The sequence below is a fragment of the Euprymna scolopes genome, chromosome 6 (assembly GCF_053919585.1).
Source record: "Euprymna scolopes isolate OS-2025 chromosome 6, ASM5391958v1, whole genome shotgun sequence".
NCBI lineage: Eukaryota > Metazoa > Mollusca > Cephalopoda > Sepiida > Sepiolidae > Euprymna > Euprymna scolopes.
The window spans coordinates 88,793,711-88,809,250 of NC_136487.1; the positions used below are offsets into that span (position 1 = coordinate 88,793,711).

Genomic DNA, 15,540 nt, shown 5'->3' on the forward strand with positions numbered 1-15,540 from the left:
CGGATCAGTAAGTGCATTAGCACCAAAAATGGAATGGGAATTTAAATTTTCTTCCGTTTTAACTTTTTTTGGTAAATTGTTACGACGTGCCCCAGCATATTATAAACAACCCAACCTCCTCATGTTAAGAACGGCTTTTGGAAGAAACATCCCCAAGCTTGAAAATTGCGCATGCACCAACAAAACATAAATTAATCGATAAAGTAATTTAAAAAATAAATTTACCAAATTGGTACTTGTACAGTTTAATCAAGGCATTAAAAAATGAAAATATCGAAAAAAAAGTTTAAATTGTATGTATCCGTTATGGAATGAAGTTCTCTGAAAAAAAATTTCACTTAATTTCAAGTAGTTTTTTTTTTTTTTTATTTATTTATTTTTTTTTTTTTTTTTTACAGCGAAAAAACAATTTATGATACCGAGCAAAAGGTTCGATTTTTAGGAGGAAAAGCTAATATTAAAGATAGGGAGGGAGTGTCGGCGGGTACTAGTGCAGAGAGTCATCTGGACGTAAATAATAACGTTATTATTTAAAAAGCCATTCTTAACATGGGGAGGGGAGGGTGTTTTGTACCTATTCTATACTTCAATCTTACAATTGAATAAAAAAAAACATATAAAACTTTAATTAAATCACTTTCTGCACTAGCACCTGTCGGCGCTTTAATTGGAGTTATCTCCCATGGAGTTTCTAAACTCAAAACAAAAAATTTATTAAAATCCAAGATGTCTGCCTTCAACACACTCTCATAAAAACGTGTTTTTCCGCTGTAAAAATAAACTACTCGATCGAATTAAGTGAAATTTTTTTTCGGAGATCTCCAGTTAAAAACGGATACGTACAATATAACCTTTTTTCGATATTTTCATTTTTTAATGTCTTGATTAAACTGTACAAGTACCAATAAATTTTTTAATGTCTTGATTAAACTGTACAAGTGCCAATAAATTTTTTAATGTCTTGATTAAACTGTACAAGTACCAATAAATTTTTTAATGTCTTGATTAAACTGCACAAGTACCAATAAATTTTTTAACGTCTTGATTAAACTGTACAAGTACCAATAAATTTTTTAATGTCTTGATTAAACTGCACAAGTACCAATAAATTTTTTAATGTCTTGATTAAACTGTACAAGTACCAATAAATTTTTTAATGTCTTGATTAAACTGTACAAGTACCAATAAATTTTTTAATGTCTTGATTAAACTGTACAAGTGCCAATAAATTTTTTAATGTCTTGATTAAACTGCACAAGTGCCAATAAATTGTTTAATGTCTTGATTAAACTGCACAAGTGCCAATAAATTGTTTAATGTCTTGATTAAACTGTACAAGTACCAATAAATTTTTTAATGTCTTGATTAAACTGTACAAGTACCAATAAATTTTTTAATGTCTTGATTAAACTGCACAAGTGCCAATAAATTGTTTAATGTCTTGATTAAACTGCACAAGTGCCAATAAATTGTTTAATGTCTTGATTAAACTGTACAAGTACCAATAAATTTTTTAATGTCTTGATTAAACTGTACAAGTACCAATAAATTTTTTAATGTCTTGATTAAATTGTACAAGTACCAATAAATTTTTTAATGTCTTGATTAAACTGTACAAGTGCCAATAAATTTTTTAATGTCTTGATTAAACTGTACAAGTACCAATAAATTTTTTAATGTCTTGATTAAACTGCACAAGTACCAATAAATTGTTTAATGTCTTGATTAAACTGTACAAGTGCCAATAAATTGTTTAATGTCTTGATTAAACTGCACAAGTACCAATAAATTTTTTAATGTCTTGATTAAACTGTACAAGTGCCAATAAATTTTTTAATGTCTTGATTAAACTGTACAAGTGCCAATAAATTTTTTAATGTCTTGATTAAACTGCACAAGTACCAATAAATTTTTTAATGTCTTGATTAAACTGTACAAGTGCCAATAAATTGTTTAATGTCTTGATTAAACTGCACAAGTACCAATAAATTTTTTAATGTCTTGATTAAACTGTACAAGTGCCAATAAATTGTTTAATGTCTTGATTAAACTGCACAAGTTCCAATAAATTTGCAAAAATGTATAACACAACCACCGATACGTGCACAATTTGCAAATATAAGACTTTTTTGTATTACTATCGTTTATCGCCGAAAAAAGAGACGGCATTATTTTTCAGACATCTGTCGTCAAAATAGGAGGGAGAAATCAGTATTTTAAACTAAATAACAAAAAAATTAAACTAGATAATGATTACTTCCGAAAAGAACTAATTACTACATGCCCCCAGCGTAGTATAAACACCCCCAATCTCCCTATGTTAAGAACAGCTTTTAGAATAAACACCTCTCAACCTTGAAAACTGTCCTTAACTGGGGAGGTGGGGGGTGTTTATACTACGCTGGGGCACGTAGTAATTAGTTCTTTCCGGAAGTAATTATTATATGGTTTAATATTTTTATTGTTACTCCTACGTAAAAAAAAAATAAAAAATATTAATAAACAAGATGCTAGGTACGGGCAAAAATGTCCGAATAAAGATAAGGGGGCATAGTTTTGAAAGCCGATTTATCATATTTTTTTATTTTATTTTTTTTTAGGTTTCCGACTACTTTTTTTTATTGTATTCGAAAGCTTAAAGACTAAAGTTAATTTCCTAAAAGAAAAATATATTTGTATAAAGTTATGAAAAATGTTTTTACAGCGAGCTAACCAATTCAGCTAAATTTTGAAAGTTAAATACATTCATTGTAAAAATCTTTTGAAAGATAAATATTAGTTTTAGGGGTCTATTTCAAAGATTATTAGTAAATAACGTCCTAAAATAATAAATTAAATAATTTAAAAAAACCTTATTTGTACAAAAAAATGGTTAATTAGCCCACAAAATCCAGGGATTCTTCCTTCGCTAAATCGCAACAAACGGAAGTTTTGTAAACATTGATTAGACGGAAGCCCCAAATCTGAGACAGTTGAAAGGCTGTCTGAAAATGACGTCATATAATTAAAAGGAGGTAGGAGGTACTGGTTTTCTCTTTTTCCCTAAACGTGTATCTGTACATTTCTATCCTGAACGTTTGTATCATTTATATCATTTTTTAATTTAATTATTTTTCTATGTTCCTGTTTTTAAATTAAAATTGGCACTTCAGCATGTCGGTGACATGAGGCGAATGTGTGTATTTTACTTTTAAGAACAGCCGACAGATGTCACTTGTCAGCCAAAGAACAGGGGTTGATAATTCTTCCTTTTCTAAAAGTGTGTTCAAACTAAAATTATATTTTGATACATTTTTATACAATCTTTCTGTACAAAAAAAGAAAATTATTCTTAAACCTCTATAAATGTTTCATGTTTTTAAATTATATTTTGTGCTACATTTTTATACAACTGTGCCGTAAACAAAAAAAAATTCTAAAAACAATCTATAAATGTTTCATGTGTTTATCATATTTATTATTTTATTTTCAGTTATGAATCACTCATCAAAAAAGAAATTTTGATACATTAAAATTATATTTGATACATTTTTTATACAATAAATGTTTCGATTATATTTTTGCGTTATTTATTTCGTTATTATATATTTTTGCGTTATTTATTTTGTTATTTATTTTTGCGTTATTTATTTCGTTATTATTTATTTTTGCGTTATCGTAAACACTTGTTTATATTAGAGGTGCACATAATAGCCGCTAGACGTCAGCTCTTCAAAGAACAGAGGTAAATAACTCATCTTTGTTGATAATGTCACTGACATGCAGAAGTGCCTAAAAAAATTTTATTTTTCAAGATTATGTAAAAATTATGTTATGTCACATTCATGCAAGCAAGGAAAATATAAAAATCTTACATATAAAAATTATGTGAAACCTGTAATTTGAAAAAAAAATAAAAGAAAAGAAATATTTTGTAATTATAATTTTTTTATGTAAAAATATTAAATAAACAATGCTTAATTTTGGTACTTTGAGAAATTAATTTTTCTTCAAGTTTTATCGAATTCATTAACATGGACTTCAGGGGCTTTTTTAGTAATTTTTCTGAAAAAATTAATTTTTTTTTTTAATATAATTTATGATGCTTTATTTTCATAAAAAAAAAAAAAAAAACTAAATTCATGCATTTTTTTTTTTTTTTTTTTACTACTGAAAACCATAACTTTAGTAAAAGTATTTTTTGTTTTACCAAAATAATACATTTCCACTAAGATTTAAATAAAAAATGGGTTCATTATATTTCGTGATCATTGTTTGATAAATACTGAAAGTTTCATTAAAATTGCTTAATTTCCTGATTTTTGGTGAATTTTTAAGTAAAGAGAGGGATCAAAATGTTTATACATTTTGACCATCGCCATTCATTTTGTACATACCTACAAGATACCATAAAAATTAAATTTTACTTAAAAATCTCATCTAAAAAATAGCACAACCTGTAAACTGCACGAGCACCAATAAATGATGCAAGTATATGAGTAAAAAAAATTGAGTTGGGGTATTTCACAACCCTACCATAGTAGTTTTGAAATTGATTAAACAAAAAAAAAAAACTAATACAAATTTATGTCTTAATTTTTATTTTTTTTGCAGTGTAAATAATTCTTTTTGGTTAAAGAATAAGAAACAAAAATGTCAAAATCTGGAGACATATCATTGCGTCTCTATGAATGGGCAACAAAAGAAATGCAATTCCGCCCTCCGCCTTCCTGTCCTCGAATGCCAAATGCAGATGACTTCAGATTGTAAGTTTTTATCTCTTAAATTCAAATAATTATCTAATTCAATTCATTGTATTTTTTTTATCATCAAAAATATTGAATAAGTACATAATTTAACATTTGACAAAATAGCAATACACATGGCCGTTAAAACGCTTTGGATAATCAGATTTCAAGGGGTTTCTACTAAAATAGTCATATCTTAAAAATCAAAGCACTTTAAGTCTTCAAAATACCACCGTTTTGTTCAGAAATGAATATACTTTCAAATGAATTAGTAAATAATAACATACATTATATATTTTTAGAGTTTTAAGCAAATAAAGTGATAAAACTGTGAACATCATAAAACAGCATTTTCGGTAAGATTTTGTAATGACCCAGCCTGATTTGTAAACATTCATACCGTGTTTTTGTCAAGTATTTTTTAATGAAATTTGGAAATTAGCCAAAAGAGATGTCATTTTTAATAATTTTGAGTGTCTGAAATTCATTTGACGACTCGTTTTTTTGTTGTGTTAAAAAAAAGATTTCAAAATGATGAGTATTGAAAATTTAGAAAAATATTTTCTTCGGACACTCTCTATCAAATAAAACAATCTTTTTATTATGTTTATTCGTTAAAAAGATGAACAGTGTTTTCTCTAGTGGTACGTAGCAATTTAAAAACATAATATCCAAAAACATCGTTATGAATTTGAATCAAGACTTCTGTAGTAGTAGTGATAGTAGCAGCAGCAGCGATAACATGGCGTAAACAGACCTTTTGTTTTTGTTGTTTATTTTTATTTCAAATCGATTTTTTTTTTTAATTGAAAATCTGGTTATAAATAAAAATTCTTGCATGTTTAGTTAGCTATTTTTTTATCAGCCATACAAATATTAAAAATTGGGTAGTTAAATTTTAAAATAGTTCACATTTTCACTTGTTAAAATATCATTGTTTTGGTTCACATGTACGAACGGTACACACGCTTCTAATTTTCGTCCCTTAAAAAATGTTTTCAGTGAATTATTATCGAATGGAAACTAATTTACCCAATTATTAAAAATAAAATTAAAAAAATAATCAATATTTAAATATTTGTACGAGGTGCTCAGTTAAAAATAAAAACGATAGGAAAAGACATGAAATGTAATTAAAAATCAAAATAACATTAATTCAAAATTTTTAACAATTTGTCAGCTTTAGCAAAATCTTATTTCTTTTTTTTATATTTAAATAGAATTTAAATACTTGATATTTGTCCGAGCATCATGTTTTCTGTTAGAGGGATGTCACTTTTAAATAACATTTATTTTTGTCTGTTTGTCATAATTCTTGTAAAGTTTCACAATGGGTATCAAACACCCTCTTAAAAAAAAAAAAAAAAAAAAACTCACTTAATTCTATGTCTAATCCTAGGTATGAGTGGCAAGCCTCCTCCTAAAACCTTTAGCCTTAACAATAACGCTAAGTACAAGTGGCAGAGCTCCCCACTAAACAAACTTCCTCTGTGAGTTCATATAAGCGTTAAAAAAAAAAAAAGCATAAAAAACGTTTAAAGAAAGTGCACATGATTAACCTCCCATAAAAAAATAAATTGGTCAACTGTCCTAAAACGCTAAGATCGTCTTGAAATGGTGAATTATTTTACATTTTTATGAAACCAACCTCCACTCTAAATTCTAAAATTGTTTTGTTTCTATCAAATGTTCAGGATGTTCACACATAATTTTCCTTAGCCCTACATTAACCCAAAGACAGTGGCAACCTCCCCACCTTTTCATAATTGCACAAAGCCCCTCTTAACACCACGCATAATCGCCTTTTAGAAAACAAACAAACAAACAATCAAAAAAACACCCAGGATTTATCTATCATAGGAAAAAGGAGGTGGGGGGGGTATCTGCCCTAAAACGCTCGAATGATTCAAAATGGGAAATCATTTTACATTAAATTCTAAAATAATTTTTGTTTATCTTTCATTAAAGTTTTTCAAGTTGTTCACATGCAAATGTCTATAAAGGTAGAATCACATATTTTGGAGAGGTGGCCAGATGGGGAGGGGTAGCAGAAGGTATTAATCTAAAATAATACCAAAGAAATATTGCAATATATTCATTTTTAACCAATCCTAGATTTCGATTTCAGTTTTTGGCACATAAAATGCATTACAACTAAACTGAGTTCTCTAACTTCTTTTCTTTTAATGAATACATAGCATTTTTAAGCAATCACAGCATATTTATGTGCATTTACTGCAGATTGTTTGGAAACCATTCATTTCTGGAGATTTTCAGTAGCATATTCAGATTCCTTGCACAAAAATACACTTTTATGGCAAATTTCATTGCTTAGTCTTGTGTTTTAACAAAGATATAGCATTTTTACTGAAAAAGTAGTGCAAAAAATGTGACAAATTGCATATGGTCTTAAAGAGGGGAAAATATCCAAACACGCAGGGCATAAAAATAGTCATAACTTCCTTGATTTTAATTGGATTTTAAAAATTTAAAAAGATTATTTCTTAGCTTATCAAGCTCTTTCTATATATACCAATATTGAAATATTTTAAGACATTTACATTTTTTCATGTGTATTGCTAGACAAAATATAGTTCTTAGGTTTTTGTTTTTTACGCATTCAAAAAAGTTAATGTAAACATTTACTTTGTTCTTGTCCTATTTTAAATAATTTTTTATCACATGCTAAATTTAAAAAATATGTTTTTGAATATATCCGAAGCACAAGAAAGTTACATCAGACGTTCTGCTATGTTGGCCGTAAACAGACTTGAAGCATTCCTTTGAATAATGATGATGGGGGAAACGCTTGTATAGGCTGAAACCTATGAGCTCTCTTCCCTAGCTGCGTGCCTTGTAGAGCCGAGTTGTTTAATAATAGAAAAGCCAAAATAATGACATGCAGTTGATTTTATTTTCAACAGTCACACAAATTTTTGCTGTTTGTATACAAATTAGATGATCTTGAGCTGCATATAAGCAAGCTGCTTGAAGAACAAGGTCGTTTGTTTTCGGGAAGATGAGCTATGTGTACATACTATATTAAGGCATGACATATTTACTTAAGTCAACACAAAGAAGACAAAAAGGGATAAATAAGAAAACTGCATTGGTTCATTGCTGAAGTAAACCAAAACTTGTCTTCAAGAAATTCTTTTTGATGTGGATTTTGTTGCGAAATTTTTTTGATCAAGATTGATTATTTGGATTAAATGAAATATCAGCAATTTTTCAAACCACCATTTTACAAATGTACGGGTTGGGCAGAATTATGAAAAATAAAGGCAATGTTTTCCTGATGCCAGCCCTCGTGTAAAATCTAGTCTTATGGAGCCCTTAGAAAACAGTTTTTATTGAAACTTGATTGTTCAGAGGATTGTTAAGCTCTGCTGTAATTTTGAGTGTCGTCATTTTGTGCTTTTTTACTTCACAATCCTTACAAGGACTCTATGATCTCTTTCAGACAGATTTGGCTTTCTTCCAGAATTTTATATAGAGGAAGATGTTTTCCCTTCTTAGGTTGTCATCACCTTCAAAACAGTTCCTCATAATATGAACACCATCATCCTCTTCTGTTACAGTAACTCTTGCTATACAAGCACCAAGAATGCCTGTATAGCAAGTATTGAAGGATGGGCTACAGTTTTCCATAGTGTTGAGTTGCATGCAAAAATTTCTTCGATCCAATGACTTTTTCATGATCTTTTAAAGGAAGAATTAGTGAGAGGTGCAACGTTGCACCTGCTTGTCAATTGGATTTGAGCATCAGAAGAGGAAATCCATTTTGGGTGGAGTTACATGCTGTTGTGTAGCAGGTCGGGGGTTCATATTGGAGACATATTAACGGAGATGATAATGGGGACTCAGAACAGATGATGATGAGGGAGACATATCTGACTGAGATGATTCTTGTTAACACGTATAGAGGGGAGGAGATACTTCTCTTATTATGATAGAAGAGGCACATTACTTGTAAGGGGTTATAGAAGAGTTCGTTATAAGATGATGATAAAAACACGTTTACCTGTTCGGTTGTAAGGAATGACGACATGAGACAACAGTTACAAATTATTAATAGTGATTTCTCTGTTCATCTGTCGGTCGATCAATGAAGTCAGGAATTTAAACCTTTACAACTACATGGTCTACTCTTCTACCCTTCAATTCTAAGGGTCCCTCCTCTCGATCTCTCCTGATTCTCTCTTTCTGTTTCAACTCACTAACTTCAAACCCACAGATTCAATATATTGAGAAATCTTCTTTGTTTATGACGTCAGAAGTGTACTGTCAACCAACGTGACTATATCACGTTTTCTACACATGTCCGTCCAAACACACTTTTGGCAACAAAGAATTCTCAATTCTAATTGTTTAATATCTAATCTATTTTTAAACAATATTTTGTAATTCGCATTGTCCATTCTTTTAATGGACATATTTAATATCTAGATTTCTGAAAGAATGGACAATCGACTCTTTTTCTGACATTAATAATATTTAGCTATTCTAATAGAATTAACAATGGACTTGATTCCTAAGAGTTCCTATATCCACTTGCCTACAGTGTTCGATTCTAGCCTTCTAATATTATTTTACCTTATCTAGTCTGCTTTTTACTTACATGAAAAGGAGACAGCCCTTTCATGTAACAATGATAGGTGTGGAAACAAGTGTTAGAATGGGTCCATGTTGAGTGTTAAGAAACTGTGTTTGTGTTTTGTTTTTGTACTTTTTTATGATAGAACTTTGAAAAATGTACAAGAGGTTGGTAAATGAGCTGAAAGCACCAGTTAGAGAAAATGTGTATATAAACATTGTAAACCACTGAAGAATGAAAAGCCACAGCTGATCCTATTAATATGGTGTTAAGAGGCTCTACCGGAAACTACTGAATGGTCTAAATTTCATTCACCAAATGGCAATGCAACAATCTCTTTATTTTGCACCAGCTGATATGATGGCCTTCTTGGAGACTATTTCAAGGTTCAGGTCCTTGGGCTACGGAAGAATGATATCCGCCCAGATGAAATGTTTATTTTCAGCACTCTTATTCATGACAAGGCAACAGAATGAACCCAAAAAAGTATACTCAAAGCATATCCACATACTCTTCACAATAAAATAACTATTTGCCCAGAGAACATCAATTTCTGCAAAAGAAAAAGTAGGGGAATCGAAAGTTGCAGGACTGTCGAAAGCACATTCACATTGCATTTTCATCTCACCATGAACTATTTCTATTTCTGTAATTATTTAAAAAAAAAAAAATGTAATTGTGTGTTTTTCAGGCTTACAAGAGGACATATGGCTGAAGTTTGGAAATATATTGTCCAAAATACTTTATCTGTCAAGTAAGTTAACCTTTTATATACACAATGTCATAAACTACAGAATGTCCTATTTAAAAAAAAAAACGAAGGGTAACTTTAAATTAAAGCCAACATGTATTTGTACACATTTTACCATGCACAAGTGTTTTATAGTATAACATTAAGTAATTGGAGGAGATGAATGAATTTGGCAACAATAAATCTGTAAAGATGCATCAAACTGCCTCGGTGCTCATATTCTTGAGTTTAGCAAACCGAACAAAATCTGCCTAAAAAAAATTATAGATAACATACTTTTTTTATACTCTTATTCACTTCAGACAAGACATATTGCGAGTTGGATATAATGAACTACTATTTGAGACCATGTCTACGAAAGCACTGTCGGTAGTTGAGCAGTGAAATGTCTGTTCACATTTAAATTTTTGCATGTTATTTTCATTGAAAATAAGTGTAATAAAAGTAAAGTAAAATTGTATGTAATTTCTTTCTAGTTATTTTTTTCTTTTGTAATGCCAGCTGTAACAATTTTTTTTTTATTTTATGAAATTTTTTTATTTTTTATTTTGCAGAACTCTAGCAAAAATTCGTGGAAATTTGAAACTGTATCCTTAATCACTTGTCATATATTTCTTATTATCTTTCAGTTGAATTTAAAGAATGAAACATCAGTTTTTAATAAATCGTTGTTTTGCATACAAGTTTTGACTTATTCGACATGCACAAGGGTAATATTAACATTGAATGGTGGATTGTGTGTATAATAAGTAAACGATGATGACCGAGTCAATCAAAATACTAGAAAACATTTACATTGTTTGGATTATTCAGCCGACTCTTGTCTTGGCTGTTATATTCTGAACTTTTTTGACGGTGTAACCTCTGACATTCAGGTTCATTTTATTGAAAATGGAAATCTGCGTCAGGAAACTATGCAAAATTGTGGAGCTGTGGCATAACAGTTAAAGGTATTAATTATGAATCAGTTCTATGTGACAATTTACATATTAATAATCAAAACTTTTCACCATTATACAACAGTATACAACTTTTCTGTATAGGTTCCCAAGTTTGACATAAAAAGTTCCCATGTTCCAAAAAAAAATGATCCTGAAAGATGGGAGGTTACATCATCAAAAAGTCAAGTAATACAAGAATAGCAGTTCAAATAATATAAATATTTTCTAGTATAGATGTAACCTCTTCTGTATTAATATAATCCTTATGCATGTTCAAATAATGAAGACTCCAAACTTGCGTACAAAACAAGATAGTTCAAAATGAAAGTCTTTTAGAGGTTGAAAGTTCAATCCTAACTACAGGCAAGAGCAACAAAGAATAATATAACTATCATTTCTACCCAATTATGGCTGATGAAGCAATAACACGCTATCTTTATGGATTAAATAAAGGTCTCAGTTCAAAATAAATGATTATTGTTAATTATTAAGTTGTATATCTCTCCCCTAACAACATCTCTGGGAGAGACTAGACTACTACAGAATGACCTCCACTCCCATGAGACATGGACATGGGGATCTTTCCTTCAGAGGCCCTCCCCCTCAGTTCAAAAGCACTCTAGCTCCAGTAGAAAACATTCAATCATCTGAATGGGCAAATCAAAAGTTGCTATAACCAGATGTGGCTACAAAACTGACCCAACCATCTGCAAATGTGGAGAATTGTCTGTCCTCTATTGTCTAACTGGTGTAGCGTGAACGATCTTATAGAACACAATAATAATGCAAATGACTGCGTAAAAATGTGTGAAAATTCATCTTTGAAGCATGTGGTCATAACAGATGCTTCAAAGATGAATTAGGTTGTGTAGCATGTGCACGTGAATTTATAGCATGTGCACGTGAATTTATAGCATGTGCACGTAGATTAATAGCATGTGCACATAGATTAATAGCATATGCACGTAAATTAATAGCATGTGCACGTAAATTAATAGCATGTGCACGTAAACTTATAGCATGTGCACGTAAACTTATAGCATGTGCACGTGAATTAATAGCATGTGCATGTGAATTAATAGCATGTGCACGTGAATTAATAGCATGTGCACGTGAATTAATAGCATTTGCACGTAAATTAATAGCATGTGCACGTGAATTAATAGCATGTGCACGTGAATTTATAGCATGTGCACGTAAATTTATAGCATGTGCACGTGAGTTAATAGCATGCAGTTATTAACAAAACTTATTCAAAATAAACACCATCATTATCCTTGGCATTCTATCAATGACCCACAAGTTTTGGAATTGAAGTAAAATACAAATCTTAATTTTTGAATCGGAAAATTCTTTACAGGCCTCATCATCTCATCAGTTTAACATTCATTTTACATGCTGGCATGCACTGGACTGTTTTAAGAAACTCATTTCCAAACTAACCAATATCTGACCAGGTTTTTATTCTTTCCCTTAAGTCCATCTTAATCACTTTCTCCCATGTTTTATTTAGCCGTTCCCTGACAACTGATTTTGCTCACTCAACTGTTCTACATCTACTTAAAGAACACTCATCCATTCTTTCAATATAGCCATGTCATCAATATCTCCTCTTCTTATGCTGCCCAGATTTAATCTTCCTCTGAGGTCATCAGATCTGTCTTTAAGATCCGCATTACACATTCTTGTATTCTCATATCATTCCTTTCTATGCAACACGTATATCCTCAGCCTTCACTCTTAAGGTTTCACTTCCATACATCATCTTACTACCTACACATCTAATAGACTCTTACATTGTTAAACAGTGGTAATACTCTGCTGGTTAGTAATGACTCAAATTGTCATCCACCATAAAGTGCTGCATTGATCAGAATAGACTGTTCTCATATGGATCAACGTCCAGATGACAATGAATCCTGTGCAGTTTGGTATTACCAGTTTGAAACAAATTGCATGTTTTTTTTTTTGTTTTTTTTTTCAATCAAGATTTAAATATGTTTTTGAAATTTTGAGATGAGGATTGATAATTTGGATTATTCAGGTTACTGTTCTCACCTTGAGTATTTTCAGAATGTTTCACCTTCTTCAAATCTATCTGATCGAACTCTTGGTTTAACAGATAAAGTACTCAGTTCTAAGTGATACACTTCTAGAGGTTGAAGGTTCATTCCTCGGTGCGGGTGATACTAAGAATACAATTGCGAATTACTCAAGATTTTCTACCCAGTCATGGCTGATGGAACGAGAGCATGCTACTCGTTGTGGATTTAAATAAAAAGTTTGATTTGAAATTCTGTGCATATTCCCAAGTTTGAAAAGATACACCTGAAGAAGGTTGGATGTTACATCAGTCGAAACATTGTAAGAATAGCACGCAAGATGACAACAGTAATCTGAACAATCCAAATGATACAAACTTTAAGGATTCATATTATTTGGATTCTTTGGCTACTGTTTTCATCTTGTGTGTCATTGTCACAACGTTTCAGACAATATAACCTACAACCGTTTTCAGGTGTATCTTGTCAAACTCAGAATTTTGAATTTCAAATGGAACATCCAAATTCTCGAGTTCGACAAGATATATCTGAAGAAGGTCAGAGGTTACATCGACCGAAACATTGTGAAAATGACACTCAAAATGAGAACAGTAGTCTGATGAATCCAAATATGAATAACCAATCCTCATCTCAAAAATTCAGAAGTGTAAACTTTGAGTACTTTTCAACCAGCTTATCATAGACTTGGTCAAGTTGTTCACAGTAAAATTCACCGTTGATCATACAACCATTTTGCATAAGTTTAAAATGCAAGATTCTTATAAATTTCCATCAAATAGAAATCCTGATATTATCAAATTATTTGGACATAATGCACAGACTTTTTCTTCAACTTGGTAATTCTTGATTTTCTCTACGTTGACTTCCATGATAAGCAAAGATATCATTGGAGTGCTTCTATTGTATCTACGTCTCTGTCTGCTCAAATTGAACGCAAATATTCCTTAGCCATAAAGTAATAAGCAGAGAGAATCTTTTGCTGCTCTTGAAGCGGAGAATAAAGAAAAAAGTTTTAAAGTGAAGAAACTCAAATCTGAGATTGAACACTTGGAGAAAGACCTGAAACAGATGAGAGACCAGGTGCTGTATGCAGGTAAGGTGGAGGGATCATCATTTCAACATTTCTATGGAGTGTGGACCATATTTGCTTGCAATTTTCAATTGCTCATTTGATGCATTTTTTTGTTATACTTGTTTTCATGTAAAAAAAAAAAATCACAATTTTTTTTTTTTTTTTTACTACATTGTATTAATTAGTGTTGGGACAATTTGGAATCTAAAGAATCAGAACTTTTGGGGTGTTGGAATTAGAAAAATTTGAGCCTGATTTCCGATTCCAAAAACAAGTCTTTTAATATGATAAATTTAAGTTTATAGAAGGCAGAACCATGCAAAGGTGTGATGGATAGACTTAAACTAACGCAACATAAGATATAATAGCGGAATAACTTAAGTTGCGTCAGTTTAAGTGTATCCGTCATATCTTTGCATTGTTTTGTCTTCTATAAATTTAAATTTCTTTTTATATACACATTAAGCAACGCTTCAAGGGAAGTACTTTAATCTATTAGTCTTTTAAAAAATTTTAATTAATCTACCACCGTTGATGCTAATCATAAAAGGATAAACACTTGATTTTAAACTATTAGTAAAACTAAAATTTAATGATCATAATAACAAATTTAAGTAAAATGACTCCGGGAACTAAATAATAAAAATGGCACAAAGTATTATGAGATTGGAGAAAATATAACACACAATGACACAAGTGTAAGATATGAATAAAAATCACAATATTTGTCAAAATATTGCATGCAATACATAAAAAGAAATTATTAAGAAATTTGTCAAATTAAAGATAAAATTTAATCTACATATAAAAATAGATGAGGACTCTGCCCCCCCCTCCGCTTCCTCTAATTTTTTAAATGAGAGCCTACTTTTTGCGATTAAGCGATTTTTAGAATTGGGATCAGTAATTGTATCTGAATCAGGGAAAACATTGGAATTATGATTATATCTCTATCAATGATGATTGTAGTTATCATAATCTTTTTTTTCTTTTTTTTTTTTTTTTTTTTTAATGAATCACTACTTATCAAGGCCCAAAGGCCATTCAAGATAAAGGTTAATGAGTTTGTAAGGTGAATAATGAGACAAACACCTTGAAGATTGGAGGCGATGGTTGAAACGAAGCAAAATTTGATTAAGAGAATGGCTTGACAGCAATGTATTAACATTAAACTTGAAAATGACCATGTTGTAGTCAGTTGGGAAGTGGCTCCATGGTATTGTTGTTCTATAGAAAGAAACTCTATACTCATGAATGTCTCATTTAGCGTCAGGTACATCAATAAAGAAAGAAAACATATTTACAGTGGCAAGACAAATTTTAGCTGTAATTGTTTTACATGGCAATCTAACACTCGTCTGTAAGAAATGTTACAGGAAAAAGGCTGTC

General features: G+C 30.5%; 1 protein-coding gene across 1 annotated transcript in view; it reads left to right on the forward strand.

Moving 5' to 3' along the window:
- Positions 1–15,540, forward strand: part of LOC145277769 (uncharacterized) — a 60,425-nt gene that overhangs the window by 6,055 nt on the left and 38,830 nt on the right. Inside the window, exons 2-5 of the mRNA XM_080129514.1 lie at positions 4,594–4,745; positions 10,016–10,078; positions 10,630–10,662; positions 14,036–14,172. Coding sequence (XP_079985640.1) covers positions 4,633–4,745; positions 10,016–10,078; positions 10,630–10,662; positions 14,036–14,172 — 346 coding nt within the window. The 5' untranslated portion in view covers positions 4,594–4,632. The remainder of the gene's footprint in view (positions 1–4,593; positions 4,746–10,015; positions 10,079–10,629; positions 10,663–14,035; positions 14,173–15,540) is intronic.